The following is an 18,455-nucleotide window of genomic DNA, read 5'->3' as shown; positions in this document are numbered from 1 at the left end:
TCTGAAAGTATTTTCCCACAATATAATGCTGATGTTTGATGATATAGGGATCTGAGGGTGAACACAGATCCATATCATATCAAACCTCCAAGAGCTCATTGATCTTATACTATTGCATAATTGGAACTTTCTGTTTAGGCTTTGTCTTCTCATCTATTTTGTCAAAATCTGAATTTGTCCTCAGTGGACAGAATAGACTAAATGGTTTTTTATAGTCTAATCTGTCAAACTAGAGGAGTGGTTCAGAATACAAATAAAAGATATTCTCTGCATCTCTCTCCCTCCCTCTTCTCATTTTATTTTGAAGGTTTCAAACTGAACTGAGCTATGACTTCCTGGAAGTGCACGATGGTCCCAACCTGCTCTCACCTCTAATTGGCTCATTTAATGGAACCCAGGTCCCACAGTTCCTGTTTAGTAGCAGTACCTTCCTGTATCTGCTTTTCACCACCGATAACAGTCGATCAAACAGTGGCTTCAAGATCTTCTACGAAGGTAAGAGTGTAATGCTGTGGGTGCATGAGTTATGAATAAAACACATTTCAAATAGATTTAAACAAAAACAAACAAATCCAAGAACGTCATGCTTGACTCTAGGAATGTAAATTGATCTGCTGTTCAGGCAAGACTTTCACAAGGTTTTCTGAAACTTTCTTTTATTACTAAATGTCTTGAAGATGTGTTTCTATAACTTGGCTCAATGAGCTTTGGTTTTCAGGTTGAAAATATTGTATTCAGCTCGGGTTCAGAGATATAAATTGATTAATGAGACTACAAAATATTGAAGACTGCTTTTTTTTCCAGGAAGACCAAGGTCCACGCTGCTATTGTGAATATTATCTTATCTGTTAACTGATGTTGACTCTTCACACCATTTTCTCAGGCTGAGCATAAGGTTAAAAAAACACTGTTTGCATGTTTTTATGGTCTGTTGTGTGAGAGGTTAAAAATACCGATTACTTGGTGAAATAAAAAACAGATGTCAGGTCAAAGTTGTTAGTAGATATCAATCGCTGTAGCTCATTAAATAGTGTGGGGACAAGAAGGTTGAGATCAAACTAATTTTTCTGGTTTTGTGATCCCAGATGATAGTCTGCCTATGATGGAGGAAAACTGGTGGAATCAAAGGCCAGTCCACTAGATATAACCAAGGTTACCAGAATCCTAAATGGAACGGGATCAAAGACCAGAGCTAATTTGATAGAAAGAGCCCTGTGTTCCAGCATAATGCTCAATGGCCAATTACATCCAAACCTCTCCTCAAAAAGTCCAGGGCTTAATTTCCTGGTAAAATCTTCTTTGTTGTAAAGGGAGTTTGGGTTGTAAGTCTTGCTTTCCATAACACTGTTGAAAAATCAAATACAAAAATACAAACCTATTTTTGAGATTATTTGCAGAAAAAACATATATCTTGTCACTCAGAGGTGATTCATAGACAGACTTTGTCATTATGTCTATATTATTGACTGAAAGCAGAACATAAGTGTCTTTGTCTTATTATGTTTCACTCTCAAGTGTATTTCTCTTTTGTTAACGAGGCTATCGAAAAGCAATAACAGTAAGATCACATTAGCTTCTTCCATTGCAATTTAAGACATATGTTATTGCTGAAATGCTTCAGGGAAACCCAGCCTACTTCATTTGTAAAATTGGTCTAACAAAATAGGGATGTAGTGAATTATGCTGTAAATAAACTGAGGCACAGAGACACTGCATCATTCCTTCTTTGTGTAATGTATTTCAGATGTAATCACATACAAAATACTACAAAGTCTTATCACATCATCTGCAGGGACACATATAAAATAATTTCCTGTATTTATAATTTATTATAATTTTTAGTATTAAGATATAGAATAAAAGATGAATGGAATTCCTGCACCATAGAGACCAGTGCCAGCAGTAATCTATTGAATGCTCTATTTCTCTGTGTTCAAACTTCATGTGTTTTATTTAGTAAAACTATCAAAAAGGGCAATTAGTATTCTACAGAAGCCTATAGCAATACAGAAGAGGATTCTGTTATCTAACATATAATAATATGTCAGGTTAGGCTGTTTTATATTATTAATGTTGATAACCTTAATCTATATCTCATACAACATATAGTATAAACTTAGGTCATTTCTGTGTAACACTGTTAACACTTCAACTTCTAGTCAACGCCACATGGCAAACATCTACTTCCCCAGGACCTTCAGCAAAACAAAATGTCTCTCACTGGACTGTTTATTACAGTGGGGCGTTGAACCTTATCAGATCTTACAATATGTGTTTGAGTGTGTTTAGCAGTTGGGATTTGATTGTGCTGTGGGTGTAATTTTACAGAAATAAGTACAGAAATTCATATATTTTGCCACTGTCTGAAGTGTAAAATAAAAGTCAAAGCAAATATATTGCGTTGGAATATATATGTGCACTGATACCTTTTTGTTCGGATGATTGTTATTTAAGGTTCTGTTTGCACTATTTAATACTTCTGTTCTGGCCTAAGCCGTGACTGGAGGCATCCCAGGTTGCCCGTCCATCGCTCTGTCCTTTACTACATGTTTGTTTTTGAACAGACATGGATGTAAACTGAAATGTAACTGGTTGGTGAAGGCATACAACTGGGAGATGGTAGCTGGTTGTGTGGCCTAGAATCTTCACCGATTGCAAAAATAGAAATGGCATTTCATGTTCCCTAAATCTTGTATGATATATCTCTTTTGCTCAACAGTCATATTTTATTTGCTGAAGCAAACCTGTGTATAAATACTTAACAGAATCTGACTTACTGTGTGTCAGAGGGGAAAACTAAATAATCAATCCTTCCCTTATATCTATACCACTTATTCTTTGGCGGGTTGAGGGGAGGGGCCAAAGCCATGCAAAATAAAACTGTACTTAATACATGTACACATTGAACACATGTGGTTCGGTAATTGATGCCGCAGTTAGATTAAAGTCCAAAGGCGACCTTATGCAGTTGTTTAGAGATACTTTCAAGAAATAATGCTCTGATCTCAATTTCTCTAGTGGTTACATTGGACACGTTCTCCTGTATGGATCCTGGTATCCCGGTGAACGGTGTGCGGTTGGGCCAGGACCTGTCGATCGGCTCCACCGTTTCTTTCCAATGTGACCCAGGATACAGGCTGAGCCATGAGGAGCCACTGGTTTGTGAAAAGAACCACTTCTGGAGCCACTCACTGCCCTCTTGTGATGGTTCGTATACACAAGTGTGTTCATTTTGTGCAGCATATTCCAACACATGTATCGGTCACATCCGCAAAGTTCATAAGAACTGCAAGTTTCTTTTCAATGAATGTTAATCATATTTTTAATAGATTTTTTTAATGTTTCAAAAATGACACTGGATGACACCAGATGACAAGATATAGTCCTTTTGAATGGCTCAGAGCTAAATGACCCAAAAATACAAAGCCCAGTCTTCTTGTCCTTGAAATATTTCATGAATGTTAAGGCTTTGAAAGTTTGTAGAATAATGGACACGACTATCATTTTAAGTCCTGATTGAATTTTATACGTAACCAAATTACACAAGCGAGTGAGTTTCCCACAGCGAGTCGGACTGACCAAACAGATGATCGTCAAAATACTTTTTCTTCAGCAAATAGACTCAGTTCTTGTGTGACAACTCACCTGGGGTGTTATGAATCATTTAAAACTGTAGTATACTCAACTTCAAAGCATGAAGGTCAGCATGTTCCCGATAGTTCTTACATCTTGCATAACATCTCTCTCTAGGTCGTGTTTGTACACTTTTGTGGGATTTAGAAGCACAACGAAGGACAGTTGAGGTGATTATTGTTGCGGTGTACAACCCGAAAATGATGCCCCTTACTCACGGATCACTCACTTGAAAGAATATAATGAATCAAATGCATGCAAGAGTTGGCAAGGCGCTCCGTAGCATGCATATGATACAGTGCTGTGTCATGTAACTTCAGCACAATGATTGGCCTTGAAAATACATTTTATATCTTGGAGCGTTTTCCTGACTAGGTGTGTGCCAGACTGGTGCCCAGTGCTTTGGCTCTTTGCCTACGCAGCATCTGAAGTAGATCCTTTGCCAAGTATACTCATCCACTTTTAATGACTTTATGTAATTTCGGTTCATTAATAAAATATTTGAAATAATTTTTTTGGTGGGTAAGGATTCGGGCCTTGATGTGTTGTGCGCGCTGGAGGGCTCAAGGGTGTAAGGAGAGAGGAGAAGAGGAGGCTGGATATGTGCAGCTGTGGAGCCTCAGGCATCTCAGCGATCCTCCAAAACATCATCTGACATTCATTACTTTGAAAATATACATGCACAAGAGTTCTACTGCTAATATTTGTGAGCGATTGGTGTTTAGCATCCAGGCTCATGGCTGCCACGCCACCTGGCATTCAGGCCAAAGAAGAAATTAACTAGCACACACACAGACTTAAAGAAAGATGGAAAAAAAGCTTGTCAAACTTCATACATGCCTTTTTTTTTTTTTATAAAAGCGATGCCCTTTATGTGCAGTGACATTTTAGTTGAAACCCAATGACAGGATAAGAGAATTGTTTCAGGTTTGAACAATATTCACTTAGACGAGTTAACCTTCAGACGGATGGAGGATTAACCTCCCAGTGCCCAGCACCTAACGAGGGTAGAGCTTTATTTCATTAACTTCCCGTTATGAGATATGGAGCTTTAAATTATCTGTCAATATAGATATGTATGAGAGTCATATTACTGAGGGGACACCACATTCCTATCGCCTCATCAGGCTGCTACTGGATTATCTTCAACCTGAAAAGCAGCTGGATGCTGTGCTGGAATGATTGTTTCTATTCGGAGAAAAATCTCAATCAAAATAAAGTCAGATGCTCTAATCTGCTGAATATGCTTGTCAGTAACTTTAATATATTATCACATTTTCTGACACTGACTCTTAGTTTAAGATACCATAGTAGAAGAAAATATGGATGGATAGCCGAATCAATGAATAATTTATTGTCCTGTTAGGCAGTAAGGCTGGTTTGGAGAGGGGAAGAGAAGAAAAATACATTGTGTTGGCAGAATTACCGGTATTCATAAAAATAGCAGGACAGGATGTGATATGACTGGAATATATTATTCATTTAAATTGCTTCTCTGTCTTCAGGTGAAGGATTTATTGGTTCATTTACAGTTTCGTTTTTTTTTTTTATCGTTCACTATCTTACCTTTCTATTCAGCATCATGCGGTGGGGATATCAGTGGACCCGGGGGGATCATTTTATCACCAGGCTACCCGGAGCTGTATCCCAACTCTCTAAACTGCACGTGGACTGTTGAAGTCAGCCATGGAAAAGGTAAGAAAACTGCCCAGATTTTAAATTATACATTAAGTATACCTTCAACACAGAATAAAATATAAAATTTTTTTATAGTTATATCTTCCTAGGACCTTTATCTCTATTTTTATGTACTCAGTAAACGTATGTTTATTTATATACGACACACTTGATACAATATGGCCAAATGATCTGGCTCTGTTTTATTATTATAAATAGAGGGCTGCGCAAAGCGTATATATTACTTGAACAAAGATCATATAAATGAACTGACTTTTTTACGTAAGGCAACTGGCCAGACTGTGTCAGTTTAACATCACACTCTGAGGGCCTTACATATTGAAATATGTCTCCCCCTGTTTTTAAAAGCATGTTCCAGTACGGTGTAGTATTATAGTCGGCATTACACATTCCTCATTTAGATATTTTTTACACCATTAGGAGAATATTGCATTTCATAATTTTTTTTCACATACCTCATTTAATGAACTGTTTTGACATTTCAGTGTTTCACTTGGTAAAATAATTCTGTTATCTCACTTTTATTCACGGATGATTCTTTATTTTATTAGTTTAACTCTATTATCACAGCACTCACTTGACAGTTATTTGATAAGTTACCAGTGCTCTCAGACGTTCGTTTTCATTATCATTTGAAAAGCTCGCTAAGCTTATCTCTGTGCCCTACCACTGTATTATTCCTGTATTTTACCATACCGTTTCTTGTTATTCTCTTTCAAGAACCATTGAAAAGCCATGTTGTACTCTTTTAGAATTGTGTCCAAATCAGCTGAATTAGTTGACAGCATAAAAACAAAATCATGTTTTTCATTTAATTTCTGCTTCAAGGTATCCAATTTGTGTTTGACTCTTTGTCCGTTTTAGGGGAAGAAGAAGTAATTGTAATTTGGTCAAATGTGACCAGATCTTCATCCAAAGTATTAGTATGTGCAAATAATGCTTTTAATCTAATAACACAATCACATCTTCAACTTTTACATTCACACTTCTGGTGGAAAAATGAAGTGAACCCTTAGGTTTGATAACTGGTCTTTGGCAGCTATAGCTTCAGACAATGTGAAGGTGAAGATGAGATAATTACAACATTCAGATGGAAGTCATTTTGAGGACTCCATTTGGCTGTCTGAGCTCTGACTGGGCCACTAAAAGTGGATTTTCTTAGTTTGAAGACATTCTGTAGCAATTTCACTTAAATGTCAATGGGTCATTATTGTGCTTCATAACCCAACTTGAGCTTCCATTACGCAATAAGTTTTGTTGACTAGTCAGGCCTCTTGCCACAGCGCTGTGTCACTGCTGGTGAATTATCATTATGTTACAGGGCGAAAATGCTGTGGATTGTTTGTACTTCTTTTAACCAATCACAATCATTTTCGCTGGTGCCAAGTCCAGGTTGCAGTGAACCGGCACCTGCAAAATAGTGTTGAGGAGGATCTAGTTCAGTGGAACAGGTGCACAGGGTGAGGTGATCGATGCCATTAAATTGGCAAAAACTCAGCAGAGAAAACACAACAAAAACCATTGAAGGACACATGTCAACTAAACCGTTTGATTGGATTTTCCAAATCTTCTTCAAAACTCCCCAGTTTCAGTGTTTAAAGGCAATACGAGTATAGGATATTGTTATGGGAGACCAGCAGCCAATCATCTCTTAGTGATGAAAACTTTAAACTCATCTACTAATTATAGTCAAAATGACAAGTGCTAATATGTCTTACTTAATCAAAATGTAAAATAGATTAAATGAAGCAAATTAAATGAATGTCCATTGCAAACAGTGGTATTTGCACCTGGGGTGGATACCCAATAATACTCTATACGACCAGGTATAGTATTGTAGAGACTGGAGTTGGTAGCAAACAATGCTACTTTGACCTATGCTTACCCAATAAGGCTTTACAATGCTCTGTTTGCTTCATCCAACACACCACTACCTCGACATATACCTAGTGTGAGACCCCAAACAATATTGTAGCCTTTTTTTGTTTCCTTTCCCTTCTTAATATAAATAAATATTTAGAAAGGTTTCAACACATTAATGTATTCAGATTTATATTTACACCCACAGGTCACTCTTCCTGTCAGTGGGTGTCTTCACTACATTAAAAAATATAGAAACGTATATTTATGCTGTGTTTACTTACTGGATGACATATTCATCTACATCACTATTCCACTCATTAATTAGCGACATACCTACTCTATCAAAATATTGGAATGTCCCTTCATATGGATGGCTCTTGATTTATTTTCCATTTGCCTTACTCTCTGTACTGTAATTTGCTGTTTATGGAGCACAATCAATCATTTCATGTGTTATTTATTTTATGGCTATTTGGGTCTTTATTTATCAAGTGAGCCAAACATTGTGTGACCATTCTACACAAGTCAGAGATGGAAACACCTTTTTACCCCATTTTATATTCATTACCATGAATGATTACATATATATCCAGTAAGAGACATAGTAGAGTCATAATTGCAGAGATTCAACCAATGCAATATAGAAGAAAGAGCTTATTTTACTGATAATAAAACAACTGGCTGTCATGAATGAGATGATCCTATAATGATCTGAGGTATTATGGGAAAATAAAAGCAGGTTGTGCAGACCATTATGATTTGCTAAAATAATATGTAGATTTTATCTGCTGCTGTGTCAGTTAAATATTCTTATTAAAATTATATTCTACCTTGTCGCACAAATCAGTAATCTTGGTTTGTAAGGTACTGATGTGTGTATTTTTGAAAATACAATTAAAAAGTTTTAAGTTGTACATAGTTTTAAAAGGTTGGCATATGGCAAACTGGTGGCAAGCCTTTGCTTCTTGAATTATATAAGTGAAGGAAAATGGAGGTGAAATAAAAAAATATGAATGAAAAACATTTTGTGGATTGATATTTTGTGTAAGCTAAACACATATCAAGAGCTAGACTTTAATCATGTTATTGACATTTGAAATTACAACTAAAATTTGTATTGAATTGTCAAATTCAGCTGGAGGTAATTTAATTGTTAGTCTATGCTCTGCATTGTTATAATATTTGATACAATGCAACTTTATGGAGGATATAGTCAAATTTGTCTGTTACATATTTTGTTCAAGCTCTGTCTGTATCTTTGGAAGCTATTCTTCATATTTTCTTGAAAACGTCTCCTCAATGGGCTTTCTTATTTTCTCCTCCAAGGTGTCCAATTCACTTTTCACTCCTTCCACCTGGAGGATCACCATGACTACCTTCTGATAACAGAAAACGGAAGCTTTGCTCAGCCCCTGGCTCGACTCACCGGCTCAGAGAGGCCTGCACCAGTTAACGCCGGCCTGTATGGGAACTTCAAGGCCCAGCTACGTTTCATTTCCGACTTCTCCATATCCCTGCAGGGATTCAACATCTCCTTCTCGGGTATGAATGCATATTAAAGTTCCTATGTGTTGGAGGCATGGAGGGGGGCGTATTGGTAGGTGTATAGTCGGAATGTGAAGGTGTAAAGAGGGAAGAAGTTGCGGATGAATTCTGTCGAGGACGAAGAAAGATGGATTTCAGGGTTAAAGAAGTGATGGGTGACTGACAGACAAAGACAACTCAGATGATGAGATCAAAAGTAGTACGCTTTTCTAAATTGTGTGTCAAGTAACTAGAGGAGTGAATTGCCCATGATAATAGGTGCAGGCTTAAGGTAGACAGTGCCCCAGGCTGTGATGATCAGAGGAGGATAATTAAGAGACAACGAGGTTACGCAGGTAGAGGGTGTCCGACCGTGATAGGAATGATCATCAAAGCATGGCATGTGGGTCAGTATCCTCAGGACTGAGGAGATGGAGGTAAGGGGGGTTTACAGAAATAATGGGGGCCCCCGTATAGAGAGAAGGGAGGAATGTAGCAATAGGTGGAGATACAAGGCTTATGGAGAGAGAGGAGATGAGACAGATGGTGATGCTGAGTGAGCAGGGTTGATGGAGAGGGCGGGGAGAGATTGAGGGAGAGGCATATGATAAAGTCGGAAAAGGAGAGAGAGAGAGTCTGCTCCATGAGCATCCTGGCTAAATGTTTGCCTGCTGTTCGCTGAAGTGAAGCATAACTTATGCATCCATGAATATTCATGAAATTGAGTTTTTTTGTGTGAATGTGTGTGTGCATCCTTGTAAGCTCTATCATTAGCATCTATAGATTTTCTGATTATAATTCATTTTGTAACCTTTTATGACCTTTGATGAAATTTTGCCAATGCTGTCAGGCACCATCCTACACTGGTGTTCTGCAGTAACGTGTTGCTGTGCTGAAATCAATAGGCCTTCATACAATAGCTTTTCCTTATGCCAGATACAGACAGTGAGAGGAATAGTGGCCAGGGAAAGAAGTTCTTCTTGCGCCGCCTGAGTTGCATCTAAGTCTCAAATCATAAGGCCACCAACAGCCTATATATATATAATAAAGCTGCCTACAGGGTGGCCTGTTTTTAGGGGGCCCATTCTTTATCTAGACATGCTGGGCTAAAGCTTTTGGCATGTATCCCAATCTGATGAAGTGTCCTCGAGCAAGGCAGATAATCCCTACTAACACTCATATTGTTTTCCTTGTTGGCCAAATGGGTTTTCAAAGAGTATATTTGAAAATATACCTCATTATAATAGCATAATGATGTTATTGTTAAAACTGATCTTTTTTTGGCTATCGTGTTTGCAGAGTATGATCTGGAACCTTGTCAGGATCCTGGGTCACCTCAGTTCGGCTGGCACAATGGTTCCAGATTTGGAATCGGGGACTCGCTGGCGTTCACCTGCAATACAGGCTATCGTCTACAGGGGGCGAAGGAGGTTGTGTGCTTGGGAGGTGGCCGCCGCATTTGGAGTGCCCCTCTGCCAAGGTGTGTGGGTACGTGGTCAGCTGCTTTTCTTCTTTTTACTTCTATTGTACAGTATGTTATTGCAGAATTTACCCATGTTAATAGAAAAATAAAAAATTGCAACGATTTTAGGGGCTGGCTCCAGGGTTCAGGCCATTTCGTAGCAGAGACATGGTGATGTCACCTGAACTAATCCGTTCACACTGTGTGATGTTTGCTTAACATGTTTTTGCACAACCCTGCCTCTGCTACATATTGGTTATAAGTATCAGTCACACATATCATTTGAATTATAGCCATATCTTCTTATTACTAATTGATTGTTTTAAGTCCATTATCCCTTTAGTTTTTTATTCCAATTTTAGTTTTAGAGATTAGATTTCTCTAAAACTAAGTTTTCCTGTTGTTAAACTGAACATGTCTCTTTTCTTGCTGTTGGTTTCTCTTGCAGCTGAGTGCGGATCAACAGTCTCCAACAATGAGGGAGTTCTTTTGTCGCCAAACTACCCAATGAACTACGACAACAGCCACGAGTGTGTGTACACCATTCAGGTTCAAACTGGCAAAGGCATCAACATCACTGCCAGCACTTTTCAACTCGCACAAGGTGACATCATCAAGGTAAAGACACAATACAGTCACTCCATGTTGGTGATGGAAAATAAATAGATAAAGTTCATTGTTTGTCCCAAAGTGACAGAAATTCTCTGTTTGACAGGGCTCGACAATACACACAATTCACATTTGAAAACACAAATTACATATTTATAACAACTAACAATGGTATATGAGACAGCTCCTGATTCTTTTTATTATGTACAAAAGAAGAAACCAGTAAAAGGAGGATTTTGTGGAAAACACCAGGCAGAATGCACAATTGTTTTGTATTGGTAGTCGGATCAAAGGTCAAACAACAACAGCAGACTCTCTCTGGGAAGGAAGAGATTCATTTTGTTTCTCAAGGGCATTTTAACAGCTTTTTGTAGGCACCACAGATGTGATGCAAATTACTGTGTAGTCCTCACTTCACAGCTGGAATGCACTCTTTTTGGAATGCAGATGTCTTGTCTTATGCTTCAATTAACAGCATTGTCGCCCACTATCTACTACTTTTTTTAGCAGTGGAGTTGTGTAGACGGTCATCTTTAGTCATCTGGTGAGGATTTGAAATGTGGACAGACAACATTGTAGAGCTAAATTGCTTTGAAGAAAAAACAAAACACAAAATGCCTCAGGAGTATTTCAAAGGAAGGGCCCAGAGTTATTTCACAGTCAATCAGGAAAGGTTGTGTTTATTACTGGAAATCCAGATAAAGGGAACTTTCTTTGACAAATAATTTGTAGTGGATGGTTCAACATGGCTGAAAAAGATAAACAAAGAAAGATTAATACATCTATTTAGCATTAATCCAGATAACAGACAAATGCCTTACTCTCTGCTTTGAGTGATTTCAAACTCTTGTTGGATTTGAGCTTTTTAATGTTGAGGAACATTTTAATATTTGCTCAACAAATTCACTCAAAATAGTTGATTAAAAAGCCAATCTAAAATGAACATTCCACTACACCTCAAAAATTTTCCTTTTTTTGGCATCATGTAACCCGGCACCATCTTGTTAATTCAACTCTAAGAGGCACTGTATTAAATCAGTGGGATAAATTATGATCACTCCAATCTAATTTTCACATCTCATTTAGGACATTGGATTTGCAGTAGAGGTGCCATATAAGAAAAGATATACAGAACTCATAGCTTCTTTTTAACTGTCGCTTTCTTTCTTCGGTATTAATATTTAATTCTTAACTGTAGACAGCACACACTTATAAAGCAGAACAACTCATGTCGCTCTCTGTCTCTAATCAGGTGTATGATGGCAAGGATGGCGCAGCCCAACTCCTTGGCACCTACACAGGCACGTCGATGCAAGGTCTGTCCCTCACCGGCACTTCCAACTATCTGTGGCTGGAATTCTACTCCGACCAGGAGGTGACGGCAGCGGGGTTCCGGCTCATATACCGCAGTGAGTCACATTTCATTTCACTGGAGGAGGGGGGACTTAAAGCTTTTCCAAATGACTGAATTTAGCCTCACTTCAGGAGCCAGGCGGTTCAAGTAGCGGAATTTAAAAGAAAATTTTAATTGACCCTTACCCTGCTTCACTGTGTCTTTCACTGTCAGGGTATCCATTAAACACAGCATGCTGTTTCCGCTCCACTCCTGCAGGAAAATTTGCCTTTTTCTCTCCCTCCTCTCTCGCTCTGCATTCCCCCGTTCCTTCTTTTCCTTTGCTCTCTATGTCAGCAATTGTGTGGCTAACTGTTCCTTGTTAAAACCGGTGAATTATAGTGGGTATTGTTTGAAATCATTGTGTTGCTAATGTGTATGTGCATGCACTGCAGACAGTGTGTGCCTCTGCATATGCATGAGCGTGTGTGTTGAAAGTTTGGGTCATTGATGTAAGTGGTCCAGTAATAGATGGGTTTTGTTTCTCGCCCTTAATTGGCTTGCTGACTGTGTATTGTTGCTAACCGTTTCTAATTTATTACTGTGACGAGAGAATGCTTTGGTGACACTGCACTTTGCAGTCCAATTTAAAGTGTTTTTCAGTGTTTCACCTGCAATCCCTGAATTCCTTTTATCTACCAGCGGGTTTTCTAAGGTAGAATTCAATATAGTTAGTACGGATGGCATCAGGCCGAGAGCTGTTTTCACTTGAACAGTATAAAAGCACAAAAGTTTTGAGCTAACTTCCAGTTACAATGCCGACGCTAGAAATGATAATTTCTACGGCAAATGTGCCAGAAACAAACCACTATAAAACAGTTGACGTAAAATACGTTTTATGGGATAATGTTATTTCAGATGAAGTTTTAGATCCCGAATATATATTATTTTACATTAAATAAATAAATTGCCAGCAGAATCTAAATGGAACCACAATTAATTCAGGGGAAATTGAGTAACATTAAGAATCACATAATTCAATTTAATTTATGACTTTTCCAGTGTTGTGCACAGGGTAAATAGCAGAATATAAGCTTGCAGCCATTATCCATCTCAAAGTGCAGTTTTTTTCTCAGTCCTTTCAAGCAGAATGAATACTCTTTTCAACTTGGAGAGGATTGACTGATGTGCGAAAAGCAAGAGGGCAAGGAGAAGGTTGTGTACGGGCCGCTTAAAACTTGTCAGAACATGAAATCTTATCACGTTTAGACGACTCTTCCACCTGAAGTGCTGAGATTATTTTCCAAATGTGTTGAGTATCTGCTCGAGATTTATACTGGGCATGACACTTGTTACCCCACCATAACATCTGGCATGGGCACGGACCTCGCCGTGAGAAGGGATGATAAATCAGCGCTGTTGGTTTTATGTGCATTCACTGTTGCTGCATAGCAGAACACTTACATTTAGTACCTGAAAGAGAGCAACACACATAAAGGCCCCGGTCGAGTTCAAACATGGCGAGCACAAGAGTTATTGCAACATTTTCTTCTTTGTGGCTTGTTTATTTTATTTCTCTGGTTATACCCCAAAGTGTTACGAGTGGATGGGCTGTTTCTCAGTCGTGGTAAACGTCCACACTCAATTGAACATTTAATTGTGACTGTCTAATTGGGCTGTCGGCCCAAAAGGAATCTTTTACTGCTAAGGAATATAATGGCAAAGTAACCAAGCTCTCATTTTTGCTCGACTAGAAATGATTTCTCAAAGCTCAATCAATACCTCTTTACAGTACAGATCAATGGAAATATGGTGCTGAAGAATGTTTACAGAATGGCTGTCTCCATTATATGTGGTTTTTAAATGCTGATGTAGATATTTGTGGTTATATCTCCAGTATTCATGTGATGTGATTCTTCAACTCATTGCCTCCTTTTCCTAATCTCACTCGTCCAGGTTTTGAGCTTTCACACTGTGATGATCCAGGTGTGCCGCAGTTCGGCTTCAAAGTCAGTGACCAGGGTCATTTTTCTGGAAGTGCCATTACTTTTGGCTGTGATCAAGGCTACACCCTGCACGGCAGTGGCATCCTCAAGTGCATGACCGGGGAGAGAAGAGCATGGGACAATCACCTCCCGTCATGTATAGGTAAATCTTTGGCTACGTCTATACAAATATGTTTGCAAACTAAATCCATCTCTTTCTACCCAAGCGTTTTGGCTCATTATCAGTTTTAATCGCTGTACAGGCCTGGAAACACATTTCCTGTGACCGTAAAATGTCAAATTTAACTGCACATAATCAAAGGTAACTGGGTCAGCAACACTTGTAATTGATTGTCAATGTTGTGTTCCACACCTGTAGCCGAGGTTGTTTTCCTCTGGAAGGGAGTCACGTTATAGAAGTCTGATGATTCAGCAAAGGCTAAATCATTACTCCTAAAACCTAATCAGCAAGAGGTTCCACGTCATCATTTACAACCGCATATGTTTCATCCCACCTAGTGTAAAAGACGCCCAGAGTTTTCAAACTCCTCAGTTTTAGCAGCTCTAAAACTCTGGAGTACTCAGACAGCAGGCGTATCCATATTCAAATTGATACATTTACTTATAAAAACGTAGTAGTGTTGATGAACCATCATTCTCTGTCCCAATAAGTTGCATTAGACATCTGTTTATCCCTCTCTTGTCTTCTGTAGTTACATGTATTGTTAGTGAAATCAGGTAAACTGTTAACATTCAGGCTAGCTGTTTATCCCAAGCATTCATACCGATATGAGTTCTACTTAATTGAACTTGCCAGAAAGAAAATATGCTACTTGTAATTTTGGCGGGGAATATAAATGGCTTCGATTGTTTTATTGTGAAACATTGATTTCTTTGTGTTCTTGATGAAAAACTGGGTGTTTGGAGCCATTAAGAACACAATGTTGAAGAAATTAGATATTGCCGTGTTTCTCTGTGTCTGTTTCATTTGTAGGCTACGTAATTTAGAAATTTAACCCACAAGAAATTAATCTGCATTTTTTTCTTTTGTAGAAGCAAAGATGTAATTATCAGAGTTCTCATATCAGATTGAGCCACAGACAAAATGCACAATCTTTGCTGTATTTCATATTCAGAACATGCTGGGACAGACAAATGATAAAGCTATTACCTACACGTTGCTGGAGTCTGGAAGGTGTTGGGAAGCAGTGTCTGTTTCTTAATGTCTAGCAGTGATGGATTAGGGTAAAATATGATTTTCAAATTCCGGACGTGTGCAGAATTGCACTTTAAAGGCCATGGTTTCCCCAGGCCTTTTTCAATGAAACATGTATTTGTGCCTTTTCAGTGAAAGTGCTTCATTCTTGCATTGTGGCATGTTCAATACAATTAAAAAAAAAGAAGAAAGGTAATCAGTCTATTGATTAACTGTTTAGCAGTGCTGGATCACTGAACGGTCAATATTAATAGTGAGCTATGTTTCTGTGAGTTGAGTGCGAAATGGGATTTCTAGCCATTTCTCCTGGGCAACATCCTGGCTCCTTTTAAGGACTTTCACATTTGCTCAGTGTTATGATGCTGATTATAGCCAACCACTGTGGCAATCTAATGTAATTTCCCTATTAATTAAATGTTGTTTGTTCTGTAACATTGATAGCGAGATGATAACCAGGGGAGAGACGGGACAGATTGGATAAGATATTCCGTCATTAACATTTGTAGCTGTGGTCCTCCCTGCATGCCGAGGCCCAGCCTACATATTCTCTGGACACAGTATTTTTAAAATTAATTAATGGCATCATTAGGAGGCATACTTACAACAAAACAAGTTTTGCATCTGTGAGTTTCTCTGGTCAGGCAGGAAGTCGTTGTTGCAGTCCTATTATCCTTTAATTGTTCATTTTCAGCAGAGATTCAACTGTTGCTCATTAGTCCTCATTGTGGACTCTGACAGTATTTGGGTTTTTTTTATACCGTCACATGGACATTTTCTTCAGTGTGCATGTGTCTGCAATTCTCGTTTTGTGACTCTACTGTTTGTACTCATTTGTGTATATATCTATGCAGCGGAGTGTGGTGGCAATTTCAAGGGCGAGTCCACAGGGCGGATCCTCTCTCCCGGGTATCCCTTCCCCTACGACAACAACCTGAGGTGCACGTGGACAATTGAGGTCAACTCTGGCAACATTGTCAGGTAACTCAATTTGCTGAATATTTATGCATTATCTGTATATCCAGTATAAATTCTAAGTAATTAGCTATTTTCTTTGCATAACTTACTTGATCATTTTAAATATTTTAATTAAAATGTGCCATAAATTAAAAAAGCAAATTGAATTGAGCATCATTAATCACATAATATGGCGATAAGGGAAACAAAACTACAGAGGCTTTTAATAACCTAAAGTGGGGCCTTAAATTAATAAGTCTGCAAAAGAAACAAATACAGCTTTGGAATAAAAAAGAGACCACTGCAAGATGATCAATTTCTCAGATTTTACTGTGTTTAAAATTAAATTAACTTTTTAGTTCTATTCGTAAACAGACATTATAATGCAGTGGCCTTCATACATTAAATTAAATCCTGAGTGGTCACTTATTATTTTGTATGTATATTAGGAATCAACAGAAGGAAACTCAAACCTTAAATCAAAAGGACTGTGATACGTGATAAAAAGACTATTATTTATAAAGGAAGGAATTTGCCTTGAATTGAACAGAAGGATGTTGATTAAATTCCTCCCAAATTGACTGAGGTCATTCTCACTTGACCTGACTATGAAAGAAATGAAAAAAATGTTTTCACTCAAGTTAAAGATTTTAAACATGAAGCTATGTCCTCTAAAGCAGGATGTCATCAAAGAAACAGCAGCTACATCAACAATTACATCCAGGGTGATTTTTATGGACCAATGAAACATTTCTTTCTTTAAAAACATCTATTATTACTGTGAAATAACACCTCTTTACTTAGATGTTGAAGTAAACATGCTCTGATTCCATAAAGACAGAAGATGCTTCAGGCCATCTCTTGATGAGACTGCAGATAATTCTTTGCACTTTTGTTTCTTACTTTGATGGAATTTGATTAATTGATAAAAAATCTCAACTGAAATGCCCAAAAGCTTGGGGAAACTATTTCTAGATAGATCTCTCTTTTGACGGCAACCTAATCATGCCAAGTTCAGCTCCCATAACGCCTGCCTTCTTGGCGAGACTTGTTTTCGTTGCCTTTATTCAATTAAGCACGAGGGAGTAAACTGTCACTTAAGCTAAATGCATCTCAGTCTCACTCATCATTCTGTATGTTAACATAATGACCTGACTTAACTTAAACTGACAGAATTAAAGCAGAGTCAGTAACACTCTCCTGTGTTCCTTTCTCCCAGTCTGCATTTTCTTGCATTTGACACAGAGGCATCCCACGACATTCTGAAGGTGTGGGATGGGCCTCCCGAGAACGAGATGTCTCTGAAGGAAGTTAGCGGCTCGCTGCTACCTGAGGGAATCCACTCCACTCTCAACATTGTCACCATTCAGTTTGAGACGGACTTTTACATCACCAAGTCTGGGTTTGCCATTGACTTCTCCAGTGAGTATTTCCTTCTGAGTGGCTGTAGTGTAGGATTGTTCTCTCTCTTGCTCTTTGTGAAACTCATTCTAAGAACTGGAAACATCAGGTTTATTCAAAGTTAACAAGTGATGTACAAATTTTCAATAGATATATAACATATACTACATTTAAATGAGGAAAAACTAAACCTTTAACCTAACATATTGTGTTTTAGAATTAAGGAGTTCAATGTATGTGTCTATGGAAGCTGTGAAATTGGTCAACAAATTGTGAACTAATATTAAAAATTGCTTAAATCAAGGAAAATGCAACTTAAAACCAAACATATAAGACCGAAGACATTTAGCCAGTAACAAAGAGTGAAAAGTTACTTGACTGTTTTGAGATCCACTGAGCATGTTTATGGATTACCACCACATGAATGTTGTCACTACAGTGCATATTTAGCATGTTCTTACATGATATAAGGAGAACATTGACACGTCACACTTTGTTGACTTCTAATGAGAATGCTCCTAAATGATATTTCACCATAGGTAATGATAGTGGGTTTAGATTTTGTCACTTTTCATGTCTTAGCATTATATGTTATCTTTATTTGTGCCTTGATGAGCAGTGAAGTCCCATATAGTTCCTAATGAACGTTTGCTGTCACACTACTAATACAGTTTTAAGGGTAGAAGTTTCATAGTAACTCATGTATTCCAAATCTGATGAAATGATGTTCATGTTTTCATTCTCTTTACTATATAGACATGGCAGCCTAATGTAAAA

General features: G+C 38.0%; 1 protein-coding gene across 2 annotated transcripts in view; it reads left to right on the top strand.

Moving 5' to 3' along the window:
• Positions 1-18,455, top strand: part of LOC133013799 (CUB and sushi domain-containing protein 3-like) — a 212,376-nt gene that overhangs the window by 74,086 nt on the left and 119,835 nt on the right. For both annotated transcript variants that reach the window (XM_061080848.1, XM_061080847.1), the window contains 10 exons: positions 308-495; positions 3,019-3,207; positions 5,212-5,328; positions 8,521-8,736; positions 10,018-10,206; positions 10,629-10,798; positions 12,042-12,198; positions 14,079-14,270; positions 16,175-16,301; positions 17,497-17,699. In XM_061080848.1, coding sequence (XP_060936831.1) covers positions 308-495; positions 3,019-3,207; positions 5,212-5,328; positions 8,521-8,736; positions 10,018-10,206; positions 10,629-10,798; positions 12,042-12,198; positions 14,079-14,270; positions 16,175-16,301; positions 17,497-17,699 — 1,748 coding nt within the window. The remainder of the gene's footprint in view (positions 1-307; positions 496-3,018; positions 3,208-5,211; positions 5,329-8,520; positions 8,737-10,017; positions 10,207-10,628; positions 10,799-12,041; positions 12,199-14,078; positions 14,271-16,174; positions 16,302-17,496; positions 17,700-18,455) is intronic.

This window comes from Limanda limanda, chromosome 11, assembly GCF_963576545.1.
Source record: "Limanda limanda chromosome 11, fLimLim1.1, whole genome shotgun sequence".
In the NCBI taxonomy this organism is placed as follows: Eukaryota; Metazoa; Chordata; class Actinopteri; order Pleuronectiformes; family Pleuronectidae; genus Limanda; species Limanda limanda.
Note: the sequence above shows the minus strand (reverse complement) of the source record. Positions and strands in the feature narration are given on the sequence as shown.